General features: G+C 35.7%; 1 protein-coding gene across 1 annotated transcript in view; it reads left to right on the top strand.

The window, feature by feature from the left end:
* The window catches only part of LOC101890665 (pituitary homeobox homolog Ptx1), a 94237-nt gene that overhangs the window by 49813 nt on the left and 22323 nt on the right, over positions 1-22101 (top strand). Inside the window, exons 3-4 of the mRNA XM_005184833.4 lie at positions 9944-10090; positions 17173-17429. Coding sequence (XP_005184890.3) covers positions 9944-10090; positions 17173-17429 — 404 coding nt within the window. The remainder of the gene's footprint in view (positions 1-9943; positions 10091-17172; positions 17430-22101) is intronic.

The following is a 22101-nucleotide window of genomic DNA, read 5'->3' as shown; positions in this document are numbered from 1 at the left end:
GATGAGAAAACATTCGTTGTCCAGCAGTTTGTAAACTTAACAAAGAGGTCAGCTAAAATGTGCACCTTCGGTTGGCCACCAGAACTCAAACGCCGGGCATAGTGATGGTGTGGGCCGCCATAACAGCCGATAGTCGCTCTCCGCTCGTATTAATCGACCGTGGCATCGGAATAAATACCGAATATTATCGCGAACATATTCTGGAGGGTGTATTAAAGCCTTTGGCACGCAAAAATTTTAGCCGTAGACCTTGGACACAGTGTGACCGCTGGAAATTTTCAAAAAGTGTCACAAAAAGTATCATTTCTTGAAAAAAGTGGCACATATAATTTTAAATGGTGGCACAGAAAGTGGCACAATTTATTTCACATTTTATTTAAAAAAATAACAGCTTAGAACAAAACAACAAATTCATCAATATGTAATACTATATAGTAATAATATATGTATGTACATATTGCATATTTAACAAGTAAAAAAGCTGTAAGTTCGGCCGGGACGAACTTCGAATACCCTCCACCATATGGAAAAAAGTTGGCAATTTCAAAAAAATTAAAATGCATTTAAAATTCTGTTAAAATCTTAAAAATACCGAATGTAGCCGTGTATTAGGGTCAATACGACGACGTGGACCTGCATACGCAATTTTGGTCATAAGCCTGCGCAGCCAATTTTCTGGCATTGGATGTAGTATCCATTACGAACTTCAAATACAAAATTTGGAACTATTCCGGTGAATAATGTAGCTAAATTCATCAAAATACCGAAAATCGGGGTTACCGTTATATGGGGGCTATACGAAGATGTGGACCTATATAGACAATTCTCTTTCAGGCAGTAAAGTGCTCACAGAGAACTCTTCGTGTGGATTTTCAGACTATTCCATTGGAAAATGTGGCTAAAATCATCAAAATACCGGATATCGAGGGGCACCTTTATATGGAGCTATATGATATCGTGGACCGATAGCCCATCTTCGAACTTGACCTGCCTGCAGGCAAAAGAGGGATCTCTACAAAATTTTAGCTTTCTGTCTTAATCCGTGTTGACTGTAGCGTGATTACAACAGACGGACAGAGGGACGGACAGTGCTAAATCTTCTTAGAATTTTACGCTGATCAAGAATATATATACTTTGTTGGGTCTGAAATGATTATTTCGATGAGTTACAAACGGAATGACAAAATTAATGTATCCTCCATACTATGGTGGAGGGTATAAAAATATATATCGGAGCCGAACCGAACCGAACAATGTTGACAATTTTGAGCATGCGAAAACCTCTTACAAACACCTAATATAAAAGCGTTCGCTCTAAAATTTGCTATCGCTGATTGGAAATGGCAGCGTACGACGCTTTTCATTATTTTAAATACAGCGTTTAGATTAAAATATATGTAGTTTAAAAAACGTGGCACAATGTATAAAAAAGTGGCACAAAAATTCAAAAAAGTGGCTCATTTAGGGTCAAAATAAAAAAGTGGCACAACGGTATCAAAGCCCAAAAAAAGGTGCGAAATTGATACTTTAGTGGCACAACGGTCACGCTGCTTGGACATTCCAACAGGACTCAGCACCATCGCACTCAGCACACGCCACCCAAGAATGCTTACAAAATGAGGTTCCTCGCTTCATTTCCTGCGCACAATGGCCACCAAAATCTCCGGATACCAATCCGTTGGACTATTGTGTCTGGAGTATTTTGGAAAGCAAAGCTGGCACTAAAAAGTACCAAAGTGTCGATCACCTTAAGCAAGTGCTTCGCCGGGAATGGGTCATAATACCGCAGAGCAACATTCAGGCAGCGGGTGATAGATTCATTGGCCGCTTGAAGACCATAATTCGTGTCAAAGGTGACCAATTCGAACATATCTAAACTTATTCTAAACTTTGATGCTATATCCCACATTTTTTTGCTTTCAATCAATAAAATTTGAAAATATGTAAAAATTATGGCGTTTCACTTTGTTGCAGTTTTTTTATCTCACCCTGTAGTCCTTTGAAAAATATTTTGAAAAATCCCACGTTTGTTGTCCACGTAGTCCTTTGGAAAATATTTTTAAAAAATCAAAGTTTCTTGCCCAGGGAGTCCTTGGAAAAATATTTTAAGAAATACAAGTTTCTTGGCTTTAAAGATATTTGAAAATATTGTAAAGAATACACGATTTTTGACCGGAAAGACCTGTGAAAATATTAAAAAAAATCCAAGACTCTCAACCACGAAATCTTTTTTTAAAACAAGTAAATACCCTCCACCATTTGGAATGATTTTGACAATTTTCCAAAAAATAAAATCTGTTAAAATCTTAAATTTAAATAAAATACTGAATATAATCTTAAAAATACTGAATAAAATCTTAAAAATACCATTATATTAGGGTCTAAACGACGAGGTGTTACAAACTTAGTATACCCTCCATACAATGGTGAAGGGTATAAAAATGTATAACCACTTTTTTTGGCCATGGAGTAATATAAAAATCAACATTGCTTGGCCTGGTCCTTGTGGCGTTTTTAAAAATGACTTAAAAAAATCTAAAAAATTCCCGGAATACTCCATGAAAAAAAAAAAAAAATTAAAAATGCTGGTCTTTTTTTTTTAAAAAAAACATATTTTTTTTAAAAACTCCAAGATCTGTCTTGTCTCTCTGGTCCTTGTGGCGTTTTTAAAAATTACTTAAAAAAATCTAAAAAATTCCCGGAATACTCCATGAAAAAAAAAATAAAAATGCTGGTCTTTTAAAAAAAAAACATATTTTTAAAACTCCAAGATCGGTGCTCTGTTGATTCTCAAATATTCTAGTAATATATCCAACAGGTTGCCCCAACTTTTCTAACAAAAAACCAGTAAGGAAAGCTCAAAAGTCGGGCGGGGCCGACTATATGATACCCCACACCACTATGCATATTTAGTAGAGGTTAGGTTTATACAGGGCATTTCAGAGCTCTATGAGATATTTGGTACAAAATCAAAATCTATCTAATTCTATCGTGCATTTTACGAACTATAGCTATCTCTGAACCGGGTTTCTCCAAATTTTACGTATTCTTCTTCTTCTTCTAGACTGGTGATTTGGGCTGATATTGACCATTTTGTGCACATTTAACCCGAAATCGGATGAAGATATATATGAGAGCTATATCCAAATCTGAACCGATTTCGATAAAATTTAAAACAGCTATTCCTGTGCTCCATCTAATACCTGATACCAAATATCACGGTTGTGGAGTGAATATTACGAATGTATGGGACTAAAATTCTAAATCGGATGAAACATATATATGGTTGCTATATTTATATCTGAACCGATTTTCACTAAATTTGATATACTTGCTTCTAGGCTGAATTTGGTCCGATGTACTAAAATTCAGTCCATTTGGACTTATATCGGCCATTTGGTGCACAATTAACCCGAAATCGGATGAAGATATATATGGGAGCTATATCCAAATCTGAACCGATTTCGATAAAATTACAACATCTATTTCTGGGCTGCATCTTATATCTGGTACCAAATATCATTCTTGTGGAGTGCATATTACGAATGTGACAGGCTTAAACACCAAATCGGATGAATGATATATATGGGAGCTATAGCTATATCTGAACCGATTTTCTCCAAATTTGATATACTTGCTTCTAGGCCGAACTCGGTTGGGTGTGCCAAAATTCAGGTAATTTGGACTGATATTGGACATTTGGTGCACATTTAACCCGAAATCGGATGAAGATATATATGGGAGCTATAGCTGTTTCTGAACCGATTTTCTCCAAATTTGTTGTATTTGCTTTAAGGCTAATCTCGGTCACATGTGCCAAAATTCGGGCCATTTGGGCTGATATTGGTCATTTGGTGGTCAATTAACCCGAAATCGGATGAAGATATATATGGGAGCTATATCCAAATCTGAACCGATTTCGATAAAATTACAAACATCTATTTCTGGGCTGCATCTTATATCTGGTACCAAATATCATTCTTGTGGAGTGCATATTACGAATGTGAGGAACTTAAAGATCAAATCGGATGAAAGATATATATGGGAGCTATAGCTATATCTGAACCGATTTTCTCCAAATTTGATATACTTGCTTCTAGGCCGAACTCGGTTGGGTGTGCCAAAATTCAGGTAATTTGGACTGATAGTGGACATTTGGTGCACATTTAACCCGAAATCGGATGAAGATATATATGGGAGCTATAGCTGTTTCCGAACCGATTTTCTCCAAATTTGTTGTATTTGCTTTAAGGCTAATCTCGGTCACATGTGAAAAAATTCGGGCCATTTGGGCTGATATTGGTCATTTGGTGGTCAATTAACCCGAAATCGGATGAAGATATATATGGGAGCTATATCCAAATCTGAACCGATTTCAATAAAATTTAAAACAGCTATTTCTGTGCTCCATCTAATACCTGGTACCAAATATCACGGATGTGGAGTGCATAGTAGGAATGTGAGGAACTTAAAGATCAAATCGGATGAAAGATATATATGGGAGCTATAGCTATATCTGAACCGATTTTCTCCAAATTTGATATACTTGTTTCTAGGCCGAACTCGGTTGGGTGTGCCAAAATTCAGGTAATTTGGACTGATAGTGGATATTTGGTGCACATTTAACCCGAAATCGGATGAAGATATATATGGGAGCTATATGTAAATTTGATCCGATTCTCACCAATTTCAATAGGGTTCGTCCTTGGGCCAAAAAAATATTGTTTGGAAAATTTCATCTCAATCGGATAATAAATGCGACCTGCATTTTGTTCACAAGAATACATGGACAGACGGACGGACGGACGGACGGACAGACGGACGGACATGCATAAATCGACTCAGAAAGTGATTCTATGAAGGTTCTCAAAAGTAACTATGGGTCTATCTCGTTTCCTTCTCCATGTTACAAACAAATGCACAAAGACATAATACCCTTACCACTATGTGGTGTAGGGTATAAATATACTTTCCCTTTAAACACACAAATCTCCCATCAACAGAACATCTTTTGGTACGTGACTTTTTTAGAATTTCCAAAAAAATAGTTGTTCTTGTTGTTTTTGATTTTGTTAAAAAAGGCATAGCTCTTAAAATAAATATTTTTATAGTCAACAGATGCTCTGCTCAATAATAAAAATGTAATCGGCCCTGAAATGCAACAGTCCAAAACAAACATAGCAACCATACACGTGTACATAGATTGTTGACAATTCCATGACATGCTGGTGGATTGCAAAATTATTTGAAATATTTCAGATTTTGTGGCAAGTTACGAAATTTGTTGTTAAAAAACGTGTTGTTCTTCTTTGTGCAGAATATAGTGGCAATAAAATTTAATAATAGACAATGAAGATATGTTTCCCATCTCCAATATATATTATAATTTTTTTTTATAAAATTATTTTTATGAAAAAATATAAATTAAATATAAAAACCAATTTCTTTCGTTTTTATATTTAATTTATATTTTTGTATTAGATTAATTACTAGAACATACCTTTAAAGAGGGTCGTATTGATATGTTGAAATGCAAAAAAGAAGAGACAAGTATTGATGTCGTGCAAAACAACATAGCGTCCTACCTTGCCTACCTTTTCGATGTCTTCATTTCCTCCATCCGCAAACCTTACCACGAATGTTATAAATCAAAATTACTCCATTATGGTTCATTGGCCCATAAAAAATCTTATGAGGCTATTCATTAACTTTGGTACACATTACCGAAGACCAGCAGCAACATTATTTTATAATTTTCCTGAAAATGCTGTAAATTAAAACACCTCTCGAAAACACTTGGACCAAATGTAAACATTTGCTGGGGCAACAACAAATGACTTTTCAAGTGGCTCTCAATTTCCTTGGTGTGGGGAGAGGTGAGGGTAGGCGGGGACAATAATTCATCTAACACTGACATTTTTATGTGACATTATTCCCCGAAGATTTGTTCATTGAATTTTTATTGATTTTCGGAACGGAGCATAACACAGCGAAAGAGAAGAGCATATGTCCCAGTTGCCATTTGAGGTCTAGAATTTTGTGTTGAAATTCCATGTAAGGAGATGCATATTTGACACGCCACAGGTTGTTAATGTCAACAATAATGCCCCCACGATCAAGGGCTGTAGCATGTGTCAGGCGTGGAAGACACTTGCAATTGCTTCATTTCCAAAATGGGTAAAGGGAATAATGAGGCAATCGATGTTAATTGATGATACAGATTTCCCATGGCTAATTATTCATTACAATGGAGGGGAAAAGAAAAATGAAGAATGAGGGGAAAATCGGAAACATTTCCTTGGGAAAACTTCTTGCATCTGCATAGAGCATGGAATACACGGATGTTGAACAATGGAAATCTTCTGTCATGGACATAAAATATCCTCTTTTTTCAGAAAAGGTCTTTTTCTGGTTTATAGAAGGGCTCTCTTATCCATAGAAATTTTCCTCTTTCAATAATTATGAGAATGGAATAAACGAACACTAATTAACAATTTTGACTTAAATAATGTCGTAAAAAGGGTATTCTGTAGTTTACAGATATATTCTATGGCTGCAATGTGTTGTTCATGGATAGGTCTTGTATATATAGAAAGCTTAGAAGACGTCCATGAGTAGGACGTTTGTTCTGGAAATCTCAAATTCATGACCAAAAATATACTATTCTCGACCAGGAAATCGATTGAAAAATATTTTTAAGAAATCCACAATTCTTGAATATTAAATCCTTCGAAAAATATTTTTAAAAAATCCGCGAAGGTCTTGGGAAAATATTTGTAGGAAATCTGCAATTCAAAACAAAAATATTTTTAAGAGATCCCCACTTCTTGGCCAAGAAGATATTTGAAAAATGTTTTAAAGAAAATCACGATTATTGGCCAAGAAGACTTTTGAAAACTATTTTCAGGAAATCCACGAATTTTGACAGATATTTTCGAGAAATCCCCGCTTTTTGGCAAGTGAATCCTTTGGAAGACATTTTTAAAAGAAATCGGTATTTTGAGCAGGAAATCCTTAGAAATATATATTTAAGAAATCCACTATTCATATTTAAAAAAAAAAAAATGATATAAATATTTTAAAAAATCTTGTTTCTTGCCTAGGAAAGCCTTTCAAAAATATTTTAAAGAAATTCACGATTTTTGTCCAAGAAGGTTTTAACGAAACTGTTTAAAAATACCTGAAATTTTGCACAGGACGTTGTTTGAAAAATATTTAAAAAAAAATCCACGATTCTTGAATAGGAAATCCTTCGAAAAATATTTTTAAAAAATCCGCGAAGGTCTTGGGAAAATATTTGAAGGAAATCTGCAATTCAAAACAAAAATAGTTTTAAGAGATCCCCACTTCTTGGCCAAGAAGATATTTGAAAAATGTTTTAAAGAAAATCACGATTATTGGCCAAGAAGACTTTTGAAAACTATTTTCAGGAAATCCACGAATTTTGACCATGAAAATCTTTGACAGATATTTTCGAGAAATCCCCGCTTTTTGGCAAGTGAATCCTTTGGAAGACATTTTTAAAAGAAATCGGTATTTTGAGCAGGAAATCCTTAGAAATAAATATTAAAGAAATCCACTATTCATATTTAAAAAAAAAAAACTTTTGATAAAAAATTTTAAAAAAAATCTTGTTTCTTGCCTAGGAAGTCCTTTAAAAAATATTTTTAAAAAATTCATGATTTTTGTTCAAGAAGGTTTTAACGAAACTGATTAAAAATACCTGAAATTTTGCACAGGACGTTGTTTGAAAAATATTTTTAAAAATCTACGATTCTTGAATAGGAAATCCTTCGGAAAGTATGTTTAAAAAATCCGCGAAGGTCTTGAGAAAATATTTATAGGAAATCTGCAATTCAAAACAAAAATATTTTTAAGACATCCCCACTTCTTGGTCAAGATGATATTTGAAAAAAAAATTTTAAGAAAATCAAGATTATTGGCTAAGAAGACTTTTGAAAACTATTTTCAGGAAATCCACGAATTTTGACCATGAAAATCTTTGACAGATATTTTCGAGAAATCCCCGCTTTTTGGCAAGTGAATCTTTTGGAAGACATTTTTAAAAGAAATCGGTATTTTTAACAGGAAATCCTTAGAAATATATATTTAAGAAATCCACTATTCATATTAAAAAAAAAAAATTTAATAAAAAATTTTAAAAAATCTTGTTTCTTGCCTAGGAAGTCCTTCTAAAAAGTCTTTTTAAAAAATTCACGATTTTTGTCTAAGAAGGTTTTAACGAAACTGTTTAAAAATACCTGAAATTTTGCACAGGACGTTGTTTGAAAAATATTTTAAAAAAATCCACGATTCTTGAAGAGGAAATCTTTCGAAAAATATTTTTAAAAAATCCGCGAAGGTCTTGGGAAAATATTTAAAGAAAATCTGCAATTCAAAAAAAAAAAAAAAAAATATTTTTAAGAGATCCCCCACTTCTTGGCCAAGAAGATATTTGAAAAATGTTTTAAAGAAAATCATGATTATTGGCCAAGAAGGCTTTTGAAAACTATTTTCAGGAAATCCACGAATTTTGACCATGAAAATCTTTGACATATATTTTCGAGAAATCTCCGCTTTTTGGCAAGTGAATCCTTTGGAAAACATTTTTAAAAGGAAATCGATATTTTGAGCAGGAAATCCTTAGAAAAATATATTTAAGAAATCCACTATTAATATTCTTACCTAGGAAGTCCTTTAAAAAATATTTTAAAAAAATTCACGATTTTTGTCCAAGAAGGTTTTAATGAAACTGTTTTCAAAATACCTGAAATTTTGCAAAGGACGTTGTTTGAAAAATATTTAAAAAAAATCCACGATTCTTGGCCAGGAAGTCTTGTGAAAAATATATTTAAGAAATTCGCGGTTCCTGGCCAGGAAGTCTTAGAAATAGTATTGAGTTCTTTAAAAATCCACGTTTCTTGGTCAGTAGGTCTTTCAGAAATAGAAATTAAAAAATATTAAATTTTATACTCAAATCCGAGCCGATTTTGGCAAAGATACTCTAGTCCTTGTCTGAAATATATATCGTACTGACAGTTTTTGTAATGGAGTGTATATTATGGCTTTGCAGGACTTAAATATAATATTGGATGAAATATAGCTATATCTGAAACGATTTTCAACAAATTTCAAAGACAGGCTCTTAAATTAAATTTAGGGAATTGCTGTATAGAAAAGTTATCATCTGTAAAAAAAATCTTTCTTGTTATATTGAATAAGTCTTCTATCAAATAAATAGTTTCCTTAGAATTTTTAGAAAGTTTTCAGCAAATTTTCTCTTCTAACCATTTTTTACTATAAGAATAGTAATATCCCCTTTCAAACCCCCTTTAAAGTTGAAGAAATTCCATTAATTTAATTTATATTGCAACCACTGCTCGTACGGCCGCAGACTAGTCAAGTATCTTAAATTGCCATTATTGAAATTGCATCCAGACAAGAGGCAACAACTTGTAGTCTTATCCCTATCTCACAGAAGAAGAAAAAAAAAACACAAAAAAAACTTACATAAAATCCAACCATAAGAAATACAATCTTAGCCACCAATGGGCCCATTAGATTTGAAAGTAGCAAAAAAAAAAAAAAAAAAAAAAAAACGAAACGAGAAAGAACGGAAAAAATATAGACAACTCGCCGCATAAATGGCCATAAATCCTTTTATGAGCCATTTAATAGCATTTTAAGTAGGTTCTGCTTATTTGTTCTTGATGATGGTCTAGAGAGGCTCATTCAAGCACATTGTTTCACATTCTCATGCCTCATTCAAGGCTTGGGTAAAGATTTGTAAGAAAAAATAAATTATAGAATTTTTTTTGAATTGGACAGAATTGGACTTGGTATTGAATTTTTGTCAAAATAAGTTGAAAATATTTATTCCCTATTATTGTTTTATAAATAATTTTTTCTTTGTTCTTTGTCTATTCTGGTTTATTCTTTTCAGTTTGGGCTGAGACCGGTGATTTTCGTGATAGTCATAGTTCTATGGCCGCCGTAGCAAATGGTTTGGAACCATCTCATCTAAATAATTTCCAAAATTCATCGTCAGCATCATCGAATCTGGCCAATCGGAGTAGAGATCGCAAAGATGGTAAGTAAATGAAAATAACAAAAATACCAAGCAATTTTTTTTGAAGAGAAGTAAAAATACCAAAAAAAAAAAAACAAGATTTATGTTGAGGGACAGGGCCGAACTTTGAATACCCTGCACCATATGGAACGAATTTGGAAATTTTCAAAAAAAATAACAAAATAAACAAAAAGTTCAGTGAATAATGTAGCTAAAATCATCAAAATACCGAATACAGCGAGGTATCGTTATATCGAGGCTATACGAAGACCTGCACCTGCAAAGACAATTTTCTGTCATAGGCTGTAGTACCCATTACGAACTCTAAATACGAAATTTGAAACAACTCCCGTAAATAATGTCCCTAAAATTATCGAATATCGGGGGATACCGCTGTATGTGGGCTATACGTTATCGTGGACCTATAGAGGTTGAGATAAAAAACCTGCAACAATGTCAAACGCCATAATTTTTACATTTTTTTTTTTTTTAATTTTATTGAATGAAAGCAAAAAATGCCGGAAAAAAGCATCAAATTTTAGAATCAATTTAGATTTGTTCGAATTGGTCACCTTTGGCACGAATTATGGCCTTCAAACGGCCAATGTAACCGTCACACGCTGCCCGAATGTTGCTCTGTGGTATTTTGGCCCATTCCCGGCGTAGCGCTTGTTTGAGGTGATCGACACTTTGGTATTTTTTAGTCCCAACCTTGCTTTCCAAAATACTCCAGACACAAAAGTCCAACGGATTGGTATCCGGAGATTTTGTTGGCCTTTGTGCGCTAGAAATGAAGCAAGGAACCTCATTTTTAACCATTCTTGGGTGGCGCGTGCTGAATGCGATGATGCTGAGTTCTGTTAGAATGTCCAAGGTATACGGCAAAATGTTTGCGTGCCCAAGGCTTTAATACACCTTCAGAATATGTTCGCAATAATATTCGGCATTTATTCTGATACCACAGTCGATTAATACGAGCGGAGATCGACCATCGGCTGTTATGGCGGCCCACACCATTAGCTTGGCTGGCGCTTGAGTTCTGGTGGCCAGCTGACCTCTTTGGCATGTAAACACGATAATTTTGTTTGTTTACAAACTGCTGGACAACGAATATTTTCTCATCGGAGAAAACAAAATTCGGCAGTTTACCACTTTCGGCCAAGCGAAGCAATTCTTTGGCTCTTTTGAGTTTATTTTCTTTCTGTTGCGATGAAAGTTCTTGCACTTTTTGGAATTTCAATGACTTTACCCCGAGCTAATTTTTAATATTTGCTGAATAGAATATTGTGATATGTTCAGCTCGCGAGCCATTTTTCGGCCACTGAGACATGGGTTTCGATCAAGTCGTTTTTTTACTTTTCGAACCATTTCTGCTGATGTTGCTGTTTTCCTCCGTCCACTGCCTTGACTTTTTGGAATTTCAATGACTTTACCCCGAGCTAATTTTTAATATTTGCTGAATAGAATATTGTGATATGTTCAGCTCGCGAGCCATTTTTCGGCCACTGAGACATGGGTTTCGATCAAGTCGTTTTTTTACTTTTCGAACCATTTCTGCTGATGTTGCTGTTTTCCTCCGTCCACTGCCTTGACGTCGGGCGACGCCACCAGTATCATGGTAACTAGCGATGGTACGAGACACAAACGATTTATTCACATTTAAATGCTGGAGAGCTCTAACGACAGCCACTTGTGGTTTTCCAGTCAAATATACTCTATCACGCCTGAATTCCATCACGAATAACTTTTTTTCTGGAAAATTCTCACCGAAATGCTTCTGTACGCTTGTAAACAATATAATGACCTGTCACTGGAATAATTTTAACAGCTGTGGGACGAGTGACTTAGAAATGAAAGCAGTCTGTTTTTTGCAGTTTCTCCATCTCACCCTGTATATACTATATTATGTCTTAAATTATTATTTCGGAATGTCGAACCTAATATACCCTCCATATTTTGTATGGTGGAGAGTATAAAAATAATTTCTAGCCATAGAAGACCTCCAAGATGGATTCTGTCCACTGAAGACCTCAAATATATATTCTATACATAGAAAATACGTTTTATCTACGAAGAATCTCCGAAGTGTATTTTATCTATGTGTGGTCACCAAGAAAACACCTAAAAAAGACAATGTTGTACAATTTCTCTACATTTGAAATTAACTGAATTTTGACAAGCCCTATGACCCAGTGAAGTCCACGTTTTCAGAGAATTACATATTGGTGTAAATTATATATTCCGATTTGTCGAAAAATCAATATAACACATAACCTACACATTTATGTGAGGTTTGCCACATTTCTGGATAGCAGAAGGCGTACTTCCCCTCTTCGTCCAACCTATTATTTTTCAACACCCCAAAATCAAACCCTACCAAAAAATTACCGGTTATCGACCACAAGCCAACATTCAGATAATATCGATAATTTATGATCATCAAACAGCGGGCAATGCGTAAGCACAGAAGTCGCAGCAGTTCACAACTGGTCAACTAACACATGCTAATCATACGCACAGCACATACATACATAAATATGTATGTTCTTCCCCCCATTATAAATCGCCTAGAATTCTCATGACCGTGATTGTGTCATGTTGAGCGCAGGGGGTGCAAACTAAATGGCTGAACGGGACGGAAGCGAACTTGAAATCAGTTGATGATAAACCAATTTCCTTTGTCGGCAACATTTTTCTAACCAACATTTGATTATGATTACGACAATTGTGGTGATTTCATGTACCCAAGTACTTAAGAATGTTGTGATATACAAACATAGCAATAGGTTCGACCAGGCTAAGTGGCTGGCGGGTTTTGTCCAGAAAAAGAACTCTATAGCAAATGATTGATCGATATATATATTTTTTTGGTTTTGTTGGTATTTTAACGTTAACGTTTTTGTTTGAAACTCTATAAATCTGTTTATAGACAAACATAAATTTAGGCTAACGAACTGATAGGGACCCAGGGCGGTGTACTACAAATATTCGCTTTGATCTGAAGTTTTATTATAAATTTCAATTGAGTAATAGGCTGGGTATTGAAGAGTTAAATTTTGTAACACAAAAGTGGAAGTTCGAAATGGAGGTGTTGTTGGGGTCTATGTGTACACTAATTGTGTTAATAATAAAACAGTTTTCGGTAATTAATTTGTCAACACAAGTACCCCCCTCCCTTTCGATGTAATCACATTTTGTGTTGTGTAAAGGCGCCCTCAGAGAACTACCGGTAAATAGTAACTCTGCCCATAATAATTGTAATAAAAATTTTGTCATCATGTTAATATGTCAACAATAAATGTCGTCTCCGTTTGGATGAATGTTAGGTAGTAGCTTATCTTTGCTAGATGACTTCTTCGGTATTTTTGTTTTTTTTTTTTTTTGGTTTATCAAAAATTTTGAATTTTGGGTGTTTTCAATAGTTATTTGTTAATTTGCTAGTTATAAGTTTTTAATGATTTTTGATAAAAAAAAAAAAATAAAAAGGGGTAAGAGGAGAGGAGGATTTGGAATAATTGAAGCGCTGAATTATTTTATAACTTCTTCAATAACACATATCAAGACCCTGATAATTATACCCTACACCACAAGGTGGTCAGGGTATTATGTCTTTGTGCATTTGTTTGTAACAGGGAAAAGGAAACGAGATAGACCCATATTTCCTTTTGATGATCTGCATAGAATCGCATTCTGAGTCGATTTATGCATGTGCGTCCGTCCGTCCGTCAGTCTGTCCATGTATTTTTGTAAACAAAGCACATGTCGCATTTATTTCCCGATCCAGATGAAATTTTGCACAGATTATTTGTTTGTCCCAAGGACGAATTCTTTTGAAATTGGAGATAATCGGTCAAAATTTAGATATAGCTCCCAAATATATCTTCGTCCGATTTGCCTTTTATTGTACACAAACGTGTAATATCAGTCCGAATAGTATGGAATTTTGCACGTACGATCAGATTGGACCTAAAAATAAGTATGCCAAATTAGATCGAAATCGGTTTAGATATAGCTATAGCTCCCATATATATTATTCATCCGATTTGTTATTTTTGTCCTCCGCAGCCGTAATATGAACTCTGTGACAACAATATTTGGGGAAATATACCAAATACAGCTCAGAAATAAATTTCCTAAATTTTATCGAGATAGGTTCAGATTTGGATATAGCTCCCATATATAACTTCGTCCGATTTAAATTTTATTGTGCACCAAACTTCTAATATTTGCCTAAATTGGATGAAATTTGGCACTTACGACCGAATTGAGTCTAGAAGCTAGTATGTCAAATTTGGTGAAGATCGGTTCAGATATAGCTATAGCTCCCATATATACTGTTCATCCGAATTTGTCATATTTTTTATCCACAGCCGTAATATGCACTCCGTAACAACGATATTCAAGGAAATATATGAAATACAGCTCAGAAATATCTTTGCCAAATTTTATTGAAATCGGTGCCGATTTGGATATAGCTCCCATATATATCTTTATCCGATTTCAAATTAATTGTGCATGTAATTGTCCGAATTTAAAAGATACAAATGCTTCGGCATATTTAGTCCTTTGAACTTTAAATTATAATTATAATCATAGCGTGTATGATTTAATTCTCCCATAAAAACTTCTAATTGTTTTGCGCAGCTCTACTTAATTAGCAAAGTGGTGTAGGGTATCATAAAGTCGGCCCTGACCGACTTTAAGACTTTCTTTACTGGTTTTTTTTTAATTTTTAGCGAAATGTAAAACCCTTTCTGTTGATTGTTCTCAATTGATTGTCTGCGGCCAAAATGTTTGCGTGCCCAAGGCTTTAATACACCCTCCAGAATATATTTTCGTGATAAAATTCGGCATTTATTCTGATGCCACGGTCGATTAATACGAGCGGACAGCGACCATCGGCTGTTATGGCGCGGCCCACACCATCACCATGGCCGGCGCTTGAGTTTCGGGTGGCCAACCGAAGGTGTTAGCTGACCTCTTTGAAAAGTAAACACGATCATTTTATTTGTTTACAAACTGCTGTAGAACGAATGTTTTCTCATCGGAGAAAACCAAATTCGGCAGTTCCCCACTTTCGGCCAAGTGAAGCCACTCTTTAGCTCTTTAGAGTCTATTTTCTTTCTGTTGCGGTTTAAGTTCTTGCACTTTTTGGAATTTCAATGGCTTTACCAAGAGATGATGTTAAATATTTGCCGAATGGAAAATTGCGATATGTTCAGCTCACGAGCCACTGCGATGCTTTTCGAACCATTTCTGCTGATATTGCTGTTTTCGTCCGTCCAATTCCTTGACCTCGGGTTGCGCTGCCAGTATCACGGTAACAAGCAATGGTACTAGACACAAAAGATTTATTCACATTTTAAATGCTGGAGTCCTCTAACGAAAGCCACTCGTGGTTTTCCAGCCAAATATAAAGAAATCACACTATCACGCTTGATTTCCATTACGAATATCTTTTTTTCTGGAATATTCTCACCAAAATTCATTTGTACGCTTATAAACAGTATAATGAGCTGTCACTGGAATAATTTTAACACCTGTCGGATGAGTGGCTTAGAAATGACGGTAGTCTGAAGTTGGTTGCATTTTTTTCAACTCACCCTGTATGAGCAAAGTCCCAATGGAATCGGATGTTAATTTCGATTTTTATGAGCTTCATGGCCATTCAAAATTATGATACTTTGTGGGAGAGGTACTTGAAGAAGTGGACCGATATTGCTCATCGCCAAACTCGACGCGGATTCTCGAGTTTATAATACGTGTAATATTACGATGTGCTAAGTTTGGACCAAATCGAATACTCGGGAGTTATCGTGCGCAATAGCCAGCCAGACAGACGAAGGAACGAACCAATGTCGCTAGATCGACTCCAAATTTCCTGAAAAGTATTTTGTCCAAAGAGACCTCCAGTCTAAAACTGATATTTCGATGAGGCACGTTTTGGGCCGTATCACCGTATATACCCTGCCTAACCATATGAGGGTATAAAAATTTAGAAATATTACATGTAGGATTGTCTATTCAACACAACCGTTTCTGAAATATTTGCTTATCAACTCAGGGATACCAAAATATCAATACTTGACCCAACAATTTTTCCGCTAGAGTATTCTGGTCTCCCATCCTCATAAATTTCTATGACAAGATTTAGATTAATATAAGTCTCAATAAAATAAATCTAGATCTTGTCAAAAATTATTTAAAGAGCATCGGTGACAAGAATTCTTTATCAGAAAAAAAAATTCCAATCGACGAGGCTTGTCCGCCGGCAACATTCTTTGCGTCAGTTGAATTTTGTACGGGAACAAATGCTAATCAATGCGAATAATCCGTTGTAAAGTGGACCGAGCCATACCAAACTGCTGATAACGGCGTTTTTGGAATGTTCTTGGGGACCTCTCAACACTGGCTCGTACGGCAGCGATATTCTCGGCCGATCGCCTTGGTCGACTTTTATGTGGCCTCTTCGGATTAGAAAGAGCCTTACCAGTCGAAAATTTTTCGTATAAACGCTTAATGGTGTTCTTAGAAGGCGCACTTCTCACATTTTTTTTCACAATTGACTTCTTCTGTTGAATGTAAATTTCAACTATTTCAGAGCGCTCGCGTGGCGTGTATAGGTTCATGGTAAAAATCTGCTTGGACTGACGCTTCAAACGCGGTATGTCATTAAGCGATATGACATCTCTGTCAAAAGTTATGGCGTTGCCAGATGGGTCCGTCGAATATGGGCAACCCTGTACATTGGTAGTCTATTCGAATCTTATTCTGATGAAATTCATACATGCTTGTCTATGTAATTTCGTAATTTGCATCCCATTTTTTACACCAGTTCTCCCAAGGTCATAATATTTACCCTATAAATATAATATTTGGTACATTCGGTTCCGCCAAATTTCATTGAAATCTCTGCAGATATAGCCCCTATTAAGATATAGCTCCAGTTATTAGTCCCGTTCTGTAAGTTATTCTTCTTAAGTTTAAAAATAATTGCACTGCTAGGAATACCTATTATCCTTCAGAGGACATATTAGTCATATAATTTTTGTTTTGATCTATTTGACTAAAATCCGTTTTTTTTTTTGCCTTGCCTTTTTCAGGTAACAATCGCTCCCTCAACGAGACGACCATTAAAACCGAAAACATATCAAATTCCGGTCATGATGAGCCAATGACAACGACCACCGATGAACCGAAAAACGATAAGAAAAACAAACGTCAGCGACGTCAGCGGACACACTTTACATCGCAGCAATTACAGGAGCTGGAGCATACCTTTAGTCGTAATCGTTATCCGGATATGTCGACACGTGAAGAAATTGCCATGTGGACAAATTTGACAGAGGCCCGCGTTAGGGTAAGTTGGAATTTTGTTTTAGATAAAATTATTTATTTAACAAAACAAAAAAAAAGAAGACAAGAAAAAAATCTGCAGGAAGTCGCTTGCAGACATTTTTATGGTGATTGATTGAACAAATTGCTTTGAGGAATTTTTTCTGTTTTTATTTTTTTCTCCAAATAATGGAAAAATCATGGTAGAATAGTGTTGCCGGCGTATGTGTTCAACTCTTGGCAACATTTTTGCTAACATAACCTCAAACTGCTGTGTATGTGTGTGTGCGTTTCTTTTTTTGTCGCACACAGTTTAAAGGAAAATTTATTGCTTACCAAAAGTTTTCCATACAATTTTGTTGAATCGTAAATTTCATTGAGGTTATGTTGTTTTGTTTTGTTTGCATGCCTTGCGCCATTGGTCGGAAAGCCCAAAAATACATTAAATGCTTTAAAACAGCAGATTAAGGTTCTGTGGTCAGAGGAGAAGTGTACTGCTGCTGCTGCCGCAATGGAGTCATTGTAATTCCAGTTGGTGTTGTTGTTTATTTGTGGTTGTTCCAAAACATTTTGCATTGGCCAGCGAGAGAGAGAGGGGAAAAAACAGCATCTGAAAATAAAAACAATATTTACAGCACTTGGTTGTTACCATTGTTGTACAGCTGCTAGCTGGCTGGCTGGTTGGTTGGAGTGTTGCAATGTAAATATTATCATTCCCCGGTGAATTGCACTGAGAATATTGAATGTGGTATGGTGTTAAACCTCCTACCAAAAACGACAACACGTACAAAATCCCACAACAGAGTAAGCGAACAAAGCTGTATATTTTCGCGCACTGCAGTTGAAAAAGAATCGAAAAAAAAAACAACAGAAATTTTAACAACAACACACACACAGACCATGGTTGAAACAACTCACTGTTGCACCATTTTGTAAAGTTGCCATAAATTTCAACACCATGTTTGCAGTGGTTTTACTAACAGCAGCATCAGCGGTTTTTACCATCATCATCATCATCGCCTGGGTGGACGAGGTCGTGGTGATGGTGTGCCTGTCGACTCAAAGCTGCCTGGCATCAGCAATATCACACCATGCCAGCCTTCTCCCCTACTACCGTTTTTCGTTGGCTTTCCTAGTAGCTACGAATGTGGAGCGAATGACCGGTAGAGATGGGCCCTTTTAAAAATGCCCACCACTGGGGCGTTATGACCATTCATATTTTAACTTCACTTTATGTCTACAAGCTAAAGTTGCCATTTTTATGAGTCTATGGATGGCATTTTATTGTAAATTTAAACAAAATAAAACCTTAATTGAGAGTTGGATTACGGAGGAAAGGAAAACAAAAAAATAAGAGATTTTTTTTGATATTTAAAGAAGTGGAAATTCCTGTAAATTCTTGATCGATTTAACATAGGAGATCAACTCGGTGTGTTAGAGGGAGAGAGTTTGAAAGATTTTAAATACTCCTTTTTAAATAGCACTCTCTCAAATCTACTGTCAAACACGAAATAAAGGAAGCATATCAAAAAGTGTGGACATGTTTCTAATATTAACAAGTCAAAAAGCAGTAGGTTCGGCCGGGCCGAACTTTGAATACCCTACACCATTTGGAATGAATTTGGAAATTTTTAAAAAAATCCATTAAAAATTTAGTAAAAATCTTAAAAATACCGAATACAGCCGTTATATTGGGGTCTATACGACGTGGACCTACATAGGCATTGTTTGTCATAAGCCATTACCATATGCAAATTCGAAACTTGCGATAAACGGTGAATACTGTAACTAAAATCATCAAAATATCGTACATAGGGAGGTACCGTCATATCGGAGCTGTACGAAAACCTGGACCTGTATAGACAATTTTCTGTCACAGCAGCCGCAGCATCCATTACGAACTTAAAATACGACATACATACAATTTCGGTGAGTATAGTACCCAAAATACCGAATATCGGGATATACTGATATATGGGGCCTATACGAAGACGTGGACATGCACAGACAATTTTCTGTCACAGACTGTAGTTCCCATTATCAACCCTAAATACGGTAGAAATTTGAAACTACTCCGGTAAATAATTACGCTAAAACCATCAAACTACCGAATATGGGGAGGAATCGTTATATGGGGGTATAGGAAAACCTGGCTATATGAAAATGTGGACCTGCACAGACAATTTAATGTCTTAGTATCTTATACGAACTTCAAATACCAAATTTGAACCAATTCCGGTGTATAATGTCGCTAAAATCATCAAAATACTGAATATAACAGTACCTCCCTATACTGTTATATGGGAGCTATACGAAGACGTGGACCTGCACAGGCAATTTTCTGTCTTAGGCTATAGTATCCATTTCGAATTTCAAATCCCAAATTTGAAACAATTCCGCTGAGTAATGCCGCTTAAAATCATCAAAATACTGAATATCGGAGGGTACTGCTATATGTGGACTATACGAAGACGTGGACCTGCACAGGCATTTTTCTGTCTTAAGCTGTAGTATCCATTACGAACTTAAAATACGAAACTTGAAACAATTCCGGTGAATAAAGTCGCTAAAATCATCAAAATACTGAATATCGGGAGGTACTGCTAAATGTGGACTATACGAAGACGTGGACATGCACAGACAATTTTTCTCTCATAGGCTGTAGTATCCATTACGAACTTCAAATACCAAATTTGAAACAATTCCGGTGAATAATGTCGCTAAAATCATCAAAATACCGAATACAGGGAGGTACCGTGGGAGCTATACGAAGACGTGGACCTGCATAGACAATTTTCTGTCTTAGGCTGTAGTATCTCATACGAACTTCAAATACCAAATTTGAAACAATTCCGGTGAATAATGTCGCTTAAAATCATCAAATACTGAATATTGGAGGGTGCTGCTATATGTGGACTATACGAAGACGTGGACCTGCACATGCAATTTTCTGTCTTAGGCTATAGTATCCATTTCGAACTTCAAATGCCAAATTTGAAACAATTCCGGTGAGTAATGCCGCTTAAAATATCGAAATACCGAATATCGGGAGGTACCGTTATAAGGGGGCTATAGGAAGACGTGGACCTAAATCGCGCATTTTCAATACCAAAAGTCCTGCAGACATTATATACATTTAAGTCAATTTTTATCAACTTATTTAATTTCGTTCGGAAGCTAAAGTTATGTCCACAGACGGAGAGACACAGAATTTTATGCTGATCAAGAATATTTATACTTTGTGGGTCTAAAATGTATATTTCGAGGTGCTACAAACGGAATGACAAACTTAATATGCCCTTTATGCTATGGTGGAGGGTATAAAAAGTAGAGACTGAATCTCGCTCAGATTCGAGCGGGAGTAGTGCTGATCATGCATGATCATTTTTGTATGTCACTCGATTAAGAGCGAGCATTCTTTACTCGTTTTCGATTGGGAGTAAAATTCGCTCGAAATAAACAGTAAACATCGTATAAAATATGAACTCTTCGGGCATAAAGGAGGAGGAAAATATCGCTGCATGTGCATAATATTTAGCCGGTTTAGGCCTGTTGTACGCTCTAGACTAAAAGTCTAAAAAAAATCTCTAACTTGCTCGCTGGCCCAGTTGAGCCGTAAGGATGTCTGTTACACCCTCCCCCCCCCCCCCCCCCCTTCCTCTATTTGTTTTGCTGTTTTAACCTCATTTCTTGTTGTTTTCCCCACGTTTGCATTGTTCCATAAGGATATGTGACCGTCGCCGGCATGACCTAGTACCTAGTAAAAATAGTACTGAGCCGTGTTGAGAATAGTAGTTCATTGAATTTACATTTCAATACAGTTTTCTAAGTTTTGGATGCTATGAATTTTACGATTGCGATTTTACTTTCCGTTAGGACGTTAACGTTAGCCGGTCTCGTGTTGGCTTTAAGCCAGTTCAGACACCCGGCAATCGCCCGGGCCTCCGCTTAAAGGATCATATTATGATCGGGTAAGGGAAAAGAGATTATAGAGTATTTGTGACAGGAATCCGTCGATCCACGAGTCTATGGTAGGAATTAATGTTTCACTTAACCTGAGTTTCAGGTATCCGGTCCGATATAATGTTTTCCATGGACTCTCCCTCTAATGCCTGTAAATTTTTGATGGTCCACGTTCGTTGGACTTTCAGTGATATTTTAGCATCAAAATTTTTATCCGTAGCTATTCACCAGACTTGTGAGCGTATATTATTTCTATATATTATGTCTGATTTCCATTAAAAGCCTATAGCCCTTTTACCATCTGTGAGCTTCCTTAGATTTTTCTTTGATGTCATCTCTACAACTAAGTTACCTTTCTAGAATCATACCAGATATTTAAATTCATTTGAAATGTTGATTGCCTTCGTCAGGATGACTGGTTCATCGAAAGGCCACAATTTTGTTTTTCTAAGGATTGGATTTCCTGACGTTATTTAATGGGTCTTCCATACCAATGCATACTGCTAGATTATACATCTTTCCATCAAAAATGCTTTATGAGATGTAGCCAAGTCTTTGAATTAAACTTAAAGAACCTATCTCCCCCAATTACTTATCGGCTAAGACCTCATTAAACAAAGCTGTTGGCATGGGAGAAAAATTTTAATACGGCTCCCACATCTATCTTCATGTAATCTTAATCCCCCAGGTTTATTCTTTCCTACTTAATCCTTTGGCAAATTAACAAATATCCA

This window comes from Musca domestica, unplaced genomic scaffold (assembly GCF_030504385.1).
Source record: "Musca domestica strain aabys unplaced genomic scaffold, Musca_domestica.polishedcontigs.V.1.1 49, whole genome shotgun sequence".
Lineage (NCBI taxonomy): Eukaryota > Metazoa > Arthropoda > Insecta > Diptera > Muscidae > Musca > Musca domestica.
Note: the sequence above shows the minus strand (reverse complement) of the source record. Positions and strands in the feature narration are given on the sequence as shown.